A 12,782-nucleotide genomic window follows, 5' to 3' on the forward strand; every position below is an offset into this window, starting at 1 on the left:
CCCAGGGCCCTTCATGGGCAGGACCCTCAGTCTGGAGCCCTGGCCCCGTGGTTTTCCAGCTGTTCAGGCAGCCTGGGGCAGGGAGCATCTGCTGGCAGTCCCTACCTTACCCCTCATCCCTTCTCCTTTTTCTTCTTGGTCTTCAGGGAACTTGCTCTGGCCAGCACCCTCTTCCAAGACTGGTCCATGGCCCCTGCCCCAAGCCCAGGCACTTGGCTCACCCAGGGTGTTCTGGAAGCTTCTGCCTGCCCCTCTTCTTGCCACAGCTCAGGGAAGCTTCCCCTTCAGCTGCAACGATCCTTTTGCAGAGGAGCTGGGGCATATGGGGGATAGGAACCAAGGCAGGACTTGCTTTAGGGGTCAGGGGGAAGTAAATGGGGCAAAGAGAGGAACCCCAGCTGGGGTCCTGGAGACACTGCTGCTGACAAGTGCTCAGTTGTGGCCCATTCTTGCGATCCCATGGACTCCTGCTCGCCAGGCTCCTCTATCCATGGGATTTCCCAGGCAAGAATACTAGAGTGGGTTGCCATTTCCTTCTCCAGGGCATCTTCCCGACCCAGGGATCAAACCTGGGTCTCTTGGTGTCTGCTGCATTGGCAGGTGGATTCTTTACCACTAACGCCATTTAAGAAGCCTCCCCACTGGAGAATTAGGTGGCTCTAAAGGAGCCTGATCCCCCCAGCCTGCTTAGCAGGGAGGGGGTTGGCCAGGCTGATCCGGAAAAAGCCAGCTGGAGATTAAGGAAGTTATTAATGTTTGGAAATGGGATCTGGGCTGTCAAGTATCACGTCACTGCTGCTGAGGGGACAGGCAGGCAAGGAGAGCCCAGCAACTGTTGGGGGGTGCATTTGAAAGCCCCTTCCGGAGACAATCTGGACAAAAAGCTCCCTGGCTTCTGAGACCCAGGTGGAGGGGCAGCGGGGAAGGGGTGGCAGGACTGGGGGGTCCTGGCCAAAGTAATGTTCTAGCAGCAGCTCAGAGGATTAAGTCAAAGAGGGACACGTGCCGGTCTGGTCTGGACCCCGGAGGAAGCTCCTGGCTGGAGGCTGGGAGGAGGGGCTGGGCCAGGAAAGGTTCTGCAGCTCTCAGCTTCCCAAGGCACTTCCTGCAGTGACAGCCCCCCACCTGCTACAAAAGCTGTCATCTCTGAACTCCTGTCCCCAGGTGAGTGGTGAGGCCCTCAACAAACACAGAGATACGCATGCACACACAGACACACGCACGAATGCACACACACATACACACACACTGCAGCACTTACATGGGGATGTGATGAGATGATCCACATCCCACCGTGCAGGGCAGAACACACACACACACGCACACAACACTAATGTCCTCAAAACTGACACCCCCAGTACAAAACAGCCCCCACTCAAGGTCAGCAGCAGTGCCTGTTCATACGACAGTCCCCTGCCTTCACATACAGACAGACGGGCAGCCTAAGGGCCCTGCAACAAGACGCACAGGGCTGCAGTGCAGGCTCAGCCCCTCCCAGGCCTCCGAGGACACTGGCACACACAGGCACGTGGCCAAGCCCCCTCCTCCACCTCCCCTGAAATTCTGAGACAGACACAGAGACAGGAAATCCAGGAACAATGCAGGGCAGCCAGCCTGGCACCTGCACACAAGGAGTGGGCCCAAGTCACACACACATACTCGCACGCTCTCGCGCGTGGGGCCGGGTTGGCCTTTTCCCTGGATCCTCCCCAGGGAACAGGCTGCCTGAAACTGCACATCCTGGGATGAAGAAGAACACCCCCAACCCCCAGGCTTGCCTTTCAGTGGAAATTCACACCGGGCGCTCTGTGTTTGCTGGGGCTTGGTCCCATATGTCTGTGTGCACACCCAGAGCCACACACCTAGGCACACACTGGTGGACAGACAGGGGTCTCACGGGCATTCGCATGCTCGTGACTACCCGCACACATGCCGCACTTCCCGCAGAAAGGACTGCAGGCACACAGTCCTGAAGGGAGCATGGTGGCCTCTTGGGTCTGGCCCCAGGGGTATCTGCCCCTTCTCCTCATTAGGACTGAGGCATGGAGCTCCCACCTACACGGTACCCATGGCCACAGCCCTCCCCTCCCCTCGCCCCTCTGTGATTGGGCAGGGAGAAAAATGTGGCACCCTGACCTCACTCCCACCATCCTCGATCTGGGGCATGGAAGGTGTCTGCTAGTGACACTTCACCGAAGCCTCAGAAACGCCCCACACCTGGGACACCTCTGGGCCCACCTCCGGGGGTGCCCCCTGCAATCCTCAAAGACCCCGCAGCACTTCCAAACTGGGGCAGCAGAAGGGGGAATGGGGCGGCGGCCTCAAGGGCAGCCACCCTTGGGGAGCTGCGGGGGTGCAGGAGGGTGATTCAAGCCGACTCCCCATCCCGGCGCCCTCCGGTGATGAATGTCCCTCCTGACGGTCTCGTTACTTATTGATGGCCTAATCCTGCTCGTTAATTTCCCAGCCCTCGTTAAAAATGAAAAGAAGCCGTTTGTGCCTGTACAAACCCCCGAGAACCAGGATGGATGGGAGGGTGCAGGGGGAGGGGGCGGGGCGGGCGGAGCCTCCTCATTGGACAGGAGGCCTGGCTCGGCCACGCCCAGCCCTGGGTGGTGGCGGGAACGCGCGGGCGGAGGGGAGTGGGCGCGCGGCGCTGGGTGGGAGGGGGGTCTCCATTCTCAGTCTGCGCGTGTGTGCCTGCAGTCCTTTCTGCGGGAAGTGGGGCGTGTGTGCGCGTAGTCACGAGCCTGCGAATGCCCCCACCAGTGTGTGCCTAGGTGTGTGGCTCTGGGTGTGCACACAGACGTATGGGACCAAGCCCCAGCAAACACAGAGCGCCCGGTGTGAATTTCCACGTGTGCCTGGCTCTGTGGGCAGGTGGGTCGTGGGCGCGCGCCCTTGAGAGCGTTCACGAGCCTGTCGTCGAGGAGGGCGGGGTGCAGGGCCAGGCCGCGTCCCCCCGGGAGCCCTTAAGAGCCTCACCAGTTTGCGCTGACACCAGTGGCAGAGGCCGCAGAGGACGACAGTGACGCTAAGGCTGACGGTGATGATGGCAGAGACCAGCAGGACATCGCGGGTGGGCGCCCCTGGAGAGGACATGCACAGGTCAGACCCTCACTGGTCAAGGCCAGCCATTCTCCCGCAGCCCAGAGCCCCCGCCAGAACAACCGCCCAACCCACACTGGGAGCTGTGCGCCCCACGTTCTACACTCAGCTCTGCCTTTTGGGCTCACCTTGGGCGGTCTCTTCCTCCCTCTGCACCTCCCTTTCCTTATCTGTAAAATGGGAGCCTCTGGTAGGTCTCTCCCAGTCCCTCACTGCATGGACTGCATGGTCCCCCAAACTTCACGTCCCCTAAGGGAGAGGTCAAGTGTGCCCCTGGCCTACCCAGACCTCACTGGGCTTTCTGTGCTGTGCTGTGCTTAGTTGCTCTGTCGTGTCCGACTCCTTGTGACTCCATAGACTGTAGCCTGCCAGGCTTCTCTGTCCATAGGATTCTCCAGGCAAGAATACTGGAGTGGATTGCCATGCCCTCCTCCCGGGGATCTTCCCAACCCAGGGATGGAACCCAGGTCTCTTGCATTGCAGGTGGATTCTTTACTGTCTGAGCCACCAGGGAAGCCCCCAATGGGCTTTCAAGTACCTCTTAAAGAGCTTCTGCCAAGAATGCTTCCACCCCCACAATCCATACACATACTCTGAGCCACAACTCCAGCCTCATTTGCCAAAAGGGTTAGTTCCCACAGCCCCTCTGAGGCCATGTGCCCTATGGGCCCTCACAGACCCTCCCCAAGTGCTGGCCACATGTGTAATCAAAGAGGGAATCTGGAACCCCCTGAGCAGTCCTCATCCCCTTTAGCTCAGCTTTTCTTGGGCTGGAAGTCCACCCAACTGACCTCTGCATGCCCTGTCCTCCCCTGCCCTAGTCCCTGAGCTCGCCTCTCGTCCTTCCCCGCACCCCCCTCCCCTCCAGCTCAGCCTCACCTTGGTTGCTCACAGTGCCCCTGCGTGCTCCTGGCAGGGGTGGATGGGGAAGGGTGTGCCCCGCAGCTTCCGTCCTAACAGCCCAGGGGCCCTAAGCTTCCAGGGTGGGAACCTTGATGGACTTGCCCTGGGAGCCAAAGCCCAGGTTTCTGTGCAAATCCCACTGCTTGCTAGATATGCGGCTTTAGTCACCTAACCGCTGGGCTTTCTCCCCCTGTAAATGTGGATTAACCCTCCTCCCTCCCTCCTCACAGGTGGTTGTGAACACGAGCTCAAACCTAAATGTAAGGAAGGAGAAACTTGACCAGAGATTATTGTGTGGGGGAGTGAGTCGACAGAGACCGGCACAGATCACACGTGCTCTGTAAATATGTGCGTGCCCGGATGGATCTTCAAGTCAAGGAGACGCTGTTTATTTACAGAGGAGCCTGCGTGGGCTTTTTGGTTTCAGCGATGGTGGTAATTAAGAGTCGACGATATCTGTCTGCTCCCGGTTCCTGCGGTTTTAGCTTCTGGGCGCCCAGTCCCTGTTGCTTTGCTGTGGGGCCTCATGGAGGAGTGCCCAGCAGCCAGCCCCAGCGCTCAGGGCCCTCGGGCTGCCTCCCACCACGACTCCAGCGCTCTGGGCAGCCAGTCCCGTTGTCTGGTCTCCTCAGAATCCTGCTTGGGCTCTACCCCTCCCACCTCAAAGTCTGGAGTCTGCAAGCTGTGGGGAAAGGCCAGTCTTGCGGGGCCCTTCCGTGTCCACCTGGCAGGCCATCTACGCTTCCTCCTGTCCTGAGTCCCAGCCTCAGCCCCTAGAAAGCCACTGCACCCAGCTCACTGTCAACCTCAGAGTCCATAGCACCCAGGGGCTCTGGCCTGGACAGCCTGCAGACACCTGGGAAGTGGTCCTGCCCTTCCTTCCCTCCAGCAGAGGAGCACAGCTCTGCTGAGGCTGGAGCGGCCACTTGTGTCATGGTTCTCAGGCCAGATGGGAGGCTTCCATCTTGAACCTTCAGGCTCCAGGGGGTGCGGAGGGACAATAATACCATAGGCCCCCAGACTCAGGCCTGTGGTCAAGAGATGTGCAGACACAGCTTCTGGGAATGGGGCCAGCACTCTTTCCAGCTCTCTCCATGGGAATTGCCCCTGCCCCCACGGAGAGAGCCTGGGGGTGGGGTGCTGTGTGGGCTGGGAGAGCAGACATTCCTTTGCTGAACTCACTTTTAAATAAATTCCCTTCTTGGGCTGAGCTTTCTTCAACCACTGTCTATTAAGAGCTGACCCTGAGGCCCAGGGGACAGGTCAGAATTCAGCTAATTGTTGTTAGGACGGCTCGTGTCCTAGAACCAGGGAATGGCAGATAGACACCCAGGCTGAAGCTCAAGACTCCAGGAGACCCAAGAACAGACTCAGGTGTGAGTACAGTCTTTGCCTCTTAATAACTGTGTGGCCTTGAACAAGTGTCTTAACCGCTCAGTGTCTGCATTTTCTCCACAAAGTGAAGATAGGGGATATCCCTCATGGTCCAGTGGTTAAGACTCTGAGCTTCCACCACAGGGGCACAGATTTGATTCCTGGTTGGGGAACTAAGATCCTGCATGCCAAGCAACATGGTCAAAAGAATAAAATAAAATAATTAATCCCCCCCACCACATTAAAAAAATAATAAAGTGAAGATAATAATGACACCCACTCATGGAGTTGTTGTGGAAAATCCCATGGACAGAGGAGACTGGTGAGCTGCCGTCTATGGGGTCGTACAGAGTTGAACACGACTTAGCAGTAGCAGTAGCAGCAGATACAGATTGGGGCTCCCCTGGTGGCTGTAATCCACCTGTGATGCAGGAGCTGCAGGTTGATCCCTGGGTCAGGAACATCCCCTGGAGAAGGGCATGGCAACCCACTCCAGTATTCTTGCCTGGAGAATCCGATGGACAGAGGTGGGGTATAGTCCATGGAGTTGCAAAGAGTTGAACACGGCTGAAGCGACTGAGCAGATATGGATTATTATTAGGGTTGGCAGTGTCAGTTCTCTCTCAGGTGTCCAGAGAGCTCCAGGAGTACAGACAGAGAAATGATTGCTGGACCAGGGAGCTATCTGGCAAGGCTTCCCCGAGGAGGCGGTATTTGGTGTGATCTGGGAGAGGGACAGGATGTGAAGGTAGCACAGTCTGGGCAGAGGGGACAGCAAGAGCGAAGGCATGAGAGGGAAGAACGGTCAGGCGTGTTGTTGGAAGATCTGGACTAGGGGATGGGGAGGGAAGTGGTGGAGGCTGGGTTGGGAATGAGAATAGGGCCTGATGGAGACGGGCTTTGTCTTTCTCGCTGAGGGGCTCCTTGTGTTTGTGGGCTGTGGGAGCCATGGAAGGTTTTTGAGCAGGGAGGGTAGGATCAGAGAGGGAGTCAGCAAGCTCGTGAGCTGGGAGCTGTGGTTGGCAATTACACCCCAGGTGATTCCTCTGCTCTGGTGCCCTTTCCGCACTCACCCTGCCCCACATCTCTTGGCCATGGGGCAATTCTCCACGGGGTCACCTCCCTGGAGCTCCCTTTTCTCGTTGTCAAACAAGGTCCTTATCAAAACTGCTCCTTGACCTGTGTTGTAAGTTGAAGAGCCCCTGAGGACAGAGCCTGTCAATCCCAGAAGCCAGTGGCCCCTCTGAACGGACCCCAGAGATCCAGAAAATACCTGTCTTAAGCAATCAGCGTTCTGCAGGCATGCAGAGTGAGCACCAAACTTGGAGTCTGGGAGAAGGAGGCTGAGGCCCTATTCTGGCCACTAACCAGATGTGTGGCACTGGTTGCAAGGCACTCAGCCTTAGATGCCAGTGCCCTCCTGGGTGGAAGAGTTGACCTGTCCTTGCTCTGACGAGGAACAGATGTTCAAGGTGTTCTACATGCAGTGACAACTTTGTCTGCACGACAGCTGAGGGGAGCATTAAGATTGCCCCCATCTTACAGACGTGGAAACTGAGGCACAAAGGGGGTCAAGTACCTTGTCCAAGGTCATTCACCTAGTAGGTAATGGAGCGAAGGCTCAAACCCAGACCGTCTGACTTCGAGCCTACACTCTTTGCCCAGACATCACACCCACTACAGAGGAGGGTGATCAGTGGTTTTCCAAGTGTGTTCTTTGGAACACCTAGGGTTCCCAGGAATTTCTCAAGGGCCACAGACAAAGATGGATGCTGAGTAGATAGGGCTGTGTCCCCTCAAGCCGTTTGCAACCAAAAGAACCTGATTTCCCTGTTTCATGTCCATGGAACGTCCCATGTGAAGAAAGGGAAATATTACTAAGGAAAGTTGAATCCTCCCAGATCAGTGACCCTAGGACCCCCTGCAGCATGTGCGGATGCTATCATCTTCCACACAGCTGACCTCTCTCCCAAAGATTCCCTGCCCACCCCACCCTCCACCAAGCAACCCTTAAACAGTCCTTGAATCTAGGGTAAAACAAAATGCTTGCCAATGAGAAACTGCATTGATACCATAATCAAGTGGCACAACGCCCTCGGCCAACATGCGATATTGCCAACAAGGGGGGCAGGCATATTTTTGCCTGCCAGCCAGAGTGAAACCATTCCCAGAGCGTGGGGTCACTGTGTCTCTGGCTGCAAGAGACCTCGGAAGTCAGGTCCCATCAATGAACAAACCCCCTGGGCAGCCCTGCCAGGGATAGGAAGCTGCTTCTGTGGGAGGCAGACCCTCCATGAACAGGCACTGGTAGCTAGGGCTGCTGTGCCTGTCTCCCTCGATCTTCCCCCCGCAGTCCTAAGCCTGCCTTGCGGAGCTGCTGGGAACAAGCCGGCTCCCTCTGCCACATGACAGGCCTCCAAATCCCCGCCGACAGCTCTCATGTCCCCTTCCGGTCTTCTCCAGGCAAAGCCGCCCTGGCCCTTCCTCCGATGACATACATGGTTTCAAGTCCCCTTAGCGTCAGCATATTAACATTGGGGGAAACAAAATAATGCAGCCCTAGTCAGCCTTTGATAGGGCTGAGTTCCACGACCTACCCTTGGGCAGAGGAGACATCTGGGTCCCAGGGGTGAGACACAGACAAGGGCAGACAGATGTCTTCAGGAGACCTGGGAGGCAGGGTGAGCCAGGAAGGAGAGCCAGGCCCTCGGGGTCCAGCCCCAGGGGTGTCAGGATGCGAGACATGAACTCAGGCACATCCCTGCCCCTCTGCCCGGGACTGTGGCCACCATGTCAACGTGTCAGAGCCCAGGATTGATGACCATCTGGTGGAGTGCTGTGGGCTTCACCAGGTGCTGTGGGCAGAGACCATGGTCCTGACCATGTCATCCCACCGGGAGCTCTCAGGGTAAATAAGACCTGTGTGCTCGAGGAAGTGGTCCCCTCTGAAGGTGGATAAGATGTCCAGACACAGTCTTCCCTTCTAGAACATCAGCTCCACAAGAAGGGGGCTGGACCTCGTGTTCACCATTGTCTTCCCAGCACCAAGGACAGCTGGGCATATAGTAGGTGCTTGATAAATGTTTGTTGAAAGAATGCATGAGGAGGAATTCCAAGCCTCTAGGGATAAATATAATAATAGAGGCTACCATTTATTAAGTGCCTACTGTGTACCAGATTATAAAGGAAGGGGATGTTTCTGTTTTGCTTTTTCCTATAACCTCTGTGACAGGCCAATGCATGCAAGGTACTCAGTAAATATTTGTTGAATGCCCAGTGTTTGCATATGTTACCTCCCTTGTCACCCAAGCAACATGGGAGAGAAGAGATGGGAGGGTTTGAGAGTCTCTCTCTTTTACACACACACACACACACCCCCCAGGATCAGTTCTGGTCTTCTCCCATACCCATCTTTGCCTGAAAAGTCCTGATTTTTCTAGACCCAGATGAGAAGCACCTCCTCCAGGAAGCCTTCCATAATCTGCCCAGTGGGAATTTCTCCTGCCTCTGAGCTCCCATCATTCTGTGCGTGTACCCGTCTTTTAGCGTGCAGTGATTAAGGGCCAGGGCTCTGGGACCAGATTTTTAGGCTCAAATTCTGATTCTCTGTGTGCCTTGGTTTCCCCGTCTACAAACAGGGGATAGAATAGTACAGGCCTCATAGGACTATTGTGAGGTTTAAAGGAATTAACACATACAATGCATTTAGCACAGTGCCTGACACAGAATAAGTAGGCAATAAATGCTAGCTATTATCATAATATCACCACATCGAGCCCTGCATTAGAGACATCTGGGACACGAAGTTGGCCCTCAGTGAGTGGTGAATGAAATACTAAAAACACATTTAGTTTTCCCCACAGGATAGCAGAGGTCAGGGGTCATGTCTCACTCAATCCTGTGTACTCCTGACCTCCTCCCCAGGACCTGGCCCAGGGCTTAACAAGAGCAAACCTCAGTGAACACCTATGACAAGGAATGGGGAGAGCTGAGCCATGGGGGTGGGGGTGGGGGCGGTGGTGTGGCGGGGGTCGGGGCAACAGCTGGAAGCCAGGCAAGGCTTCAGATATGAACTGCAGAGCTGACCCCATCCCTTGCCAGGACTTTGCCCCAGCTCCCAACTCCTCCTCATGTCCTCAGCAAGCCATGATTTATAGATGAAGAGAATCAAACAGGCTGCGGCTGCTGGGATGCCCTGGGGAGCTGCTGGAGATGCAGTGGACTTCTGAAGGCAAGCTCACAGCTGCCCAGGGGGAACACGAGGGGAGCCAGAGGGGGAGCAGGCACACATACACAGGCCAGAGACACCCATGGCTCACGTGCACACACACAAGTCATGGAGACTCACCCTTGGCGCAGACATCTATGCCTCCCTCCCCCATGCACAGACGCACACACACACGTATACACACACACATATACACAAGCCATCGGGACTTACCCCATGGATGGACACCCATGCTCTCACACACAAAAGTGAATACACAGCCACGGTCACAGTCATGAACAGATACCTAGCCCACTCTGCTGTCCCTGAAGTCTAAGTGTTCATGCACCTTCTCTGGCCTGGAGTCCTCTCCCCATGGACCCCGTTTGTCTTTTGGGGCAGAGCAGTGGGACAGGAAGTAAACTTGGAGGCAACTGACCTGGGCTCAGGTCCCACCTCTGCAGCTGGCCAGTGACCCAGGGCAAGTCTCCTTCTGGGCCTCAGTGTTTTACCTCCAAATGATGAGAAGAACCCCAACTTCTCTTGCTGGGGTGTCATCAGGATCAAAGAATAGCTAACAATCATTGAACACGTGCCTTTTGTGGCAGACACTGTGCCAGGAAGCTTATATGCACCATCTCGTGTGATCTCCTCAACCTTATATTATCTCAATTTTGCAGAGGAAGAAACAGGTATGGAGAATTAAGGCAGCTTGAACTTGGCCTTGATCCTGCTATGGCTGCCCTCCTCTGAGCTGAAGCATGTGAGAGCATTTTGTAACATGCCACACTGCACAGCCCAGCCACAACCCACATGTCTCCTCTTTCACACTTGAGGCTTCACATAGGCTGTTCCTTCTGCCTCGAAGGCCCTTCCCTCTATTCTCTACCATCTATTCTCTTCCTTTTATTCTCAAGATCTCTAGACAAAGATGGTCTTCATTTCCTCTCACATTCCTTTCTACCTCCCCTGTAACTATGGCAATCCATCCCTGTGGATTAATAATTAGCATTTTCCATGTCTTCCCCCCACGGGGAACACTTGGAGATTTGAGACCCCCAGATCACTCATCTCTGTAGCCCAAGGTCTGGTGCACAGGAAAGGCTGGATAAGTAAGTGCTAAACAAATGCATGAAATTATTCAAGGCCCCACATGAGCTTACCTCCTCCAGGAAGCCCTCCCTGATGACAAGTGCTCACAGCAGTCTCTTCCTTCTCCAAACTTGAATTAACTGTCTTATGTCCAACCTCCTTTTCTTGGGAGTAGGCCTGTCCCTCAAGCAGGGCCTATGGGGTTCTCCTCATTGCTTGGGTTTCCCACAGCCCATGGCCCAGGACACAATATAGAGAAACTAGTGGACATGCTGGGAATCTGGGCACACAGACTCTTTCCCCAAGAATTCACTTGCTCTGACAGTCTGATGGTGACATTCACACTCCCCACATCCAGCCCTTCCAAAGTTGTCCCATTACCCTCACACCCTCCTAACCTAGACTGCTTCCCTCTTTGGGGCATCCTCAGATCGCAAGGCCTTGCTTTCCTCACCAAGTGCCTTTAATCATAGTAACTAGTGTATGCTCAACACTGAATCATGTTCAGGTCCTCAGCAGCCCTTTGAAGGTAAACCCTCTCATCCTCATTTCACAAAGGAGGAAACTGAGGCTCAGAATGGGTAAATACTTGCCTGAGAACACACAGCAGAGGAGAGACAAAGCCAGGAGTGGACCTGGAGTCTGGAAGGCCTCAACTCTGTGCCCCATGGGAGTTAAGCCTTAAAATAAGTTGCTTCAAGGAGAGACGGAAGGGAAGAAAGAAACGAGTGAACACAAAATATAAAGAGCAGCCAGGAGGACTTCCCTGGCAGCCCAGTGGTTAAGACTTCACATTCCAGTGCAGGGGTTCCAGTTTTATCCCTGGTCAGGAGCTCAGATCCCACGTGTCTTGTGGCAAAAAAACCAAAACATTTTTTAAAAGTAGCAACACTGTAGCAAATTCAATAAAGAATTTAAAACTGCTCCACATCAAAAGGGAAAGGGCTTCCACTTTCCACAAACTTCTCCAAGCACTTCTTGGAGAAAAGTGGGTAAGAGACCCCTCCTACCCACACATCTTTGCTCCTTCCTTCCTCAACTGGTCCAGCCCTTGGCCTCAGTAAAGCATCCTCATCAGATAGATGCTGCTGCTGCTAAGTCGCTTCAGTCGTGTCCGACTCTGTGCGACCCCATAGACGGCAGCCCACTAGGCTCCCCTGTCCCTGGGATTCTCCAGGCAAGAACACTGGAGTGGGTTGCCATTGCCTTCTCCTTCTCCATCAGATAGATGCTAAGATGTTCTAAAGTCTCAGAATAGGTTGGGGATTGGGTGTTTGGGGCCAGACAGGGTAGGAGCAGGAAGAAGGGGTGAGTGGGGTATCTGAGGACTCACCCAGGGCCCTGTCTCAGGTGCTGACTAGGGTGCAACCACTCTTCCAGAGATGAGGCAGTGATGTTGGGGGTGGTTGGGACTACATCTGCCATCACTTTCCCATCCCGATCCTGCCTCCTCCCACTTGATTCTGCACCGCAATGTATCATGCCCCAGCACCTCCCCCCACCATCCTTTGGTGGCTGCAGGATGACGTTCGAGGTGGAAAACAGTGAAAGCTGGAGTCACAGGTTTCCACAGGAAGCACCCCTCCACGTGCATGCAGAGCAGATGGAAATGGGGGAGGGTGGCAGGGCAAGGGCAGAGCCTACCAGCCCCAGGACTATTTGGGCATAGGAAGGGGAACAATTTTGGCACCTACCCCACCTCCCTTCCTCTTCTCGACCCAACATGCACAAGGAAGCCAGAAAAAGGCAGAGTGTAGGAGAAAGCAACAGAAAACCAGTGAGCTAAACTCTGAACCCCAAACAGCCAGGCAAAGCTCCAGGCTTCCTGTCATGCTGAATTTTCTGCCCTTTCCTCACTTGAAAACTCCCCCACTCCAGGCCACCCACCTTGGGAATGGGGGCAGCTCATTCCTTCCAACAAGAAAAAGAAAATGAGATGGACAGGTAGAAGGGAAAAAGAAAAAGGAGAGGAAAGAGAGCCTCTCATTTCCCAGGAGCGCTGGGCTGTTGCTCTACCCCCATACCCTCCAGACAGTCTCTCTGAGTGTCCTTCAGAAAGCAGCGGAGGCACCCACAAGCTCTCTGGCCTCACCTGGGG

The 12,782-nt window shown here is 54.9% G+C and overlaps 1 protein-coding gene across 8 annotated transcripts in view; it reads right to left on the reverse strand.

Moving 5' to 3' along the window:
• SYT7 (synaptotagmin 7) overlaps nt 1–12,782 on the reverse strand; it is a 63,388-nt gene that overhangs the window by 34,643 nt on the left and 15,963 nt on the right. For all 8 annotated transcript variants that reach the window (XM_070782963.1, XM_070782957.1, XM_070782961.1 and 5 more), the window contains exon 2: nt 2,986–3,089. In XM_070782963.1, coding sequence (XP_070639064.1) covers nt 2,986–3,089 — 104 coding nt within the window. The remainder of the gene's footprint in view (nt 1–2,985; nt 3,090–12,782) is intronic.

Source organism: Bos indicus, chromosome 29, assembly GCF_029378745.1.
Source record: "Bos indicus isolate NIAB-ARS_2022 breed Sahiwal x Tharparkar chromosome 29, NIAB-ARS_B.indTharparkar_mat_pri_1.0, whole genome shotgun sequence".
In the NCBI taxonomy this organism is placed as follows: domain Eukaryota; kingdom Metazoa; phylum Chordata; class Mammalia; order Artiodactyla; family Bovidae; genus Bos; species Bos indicus.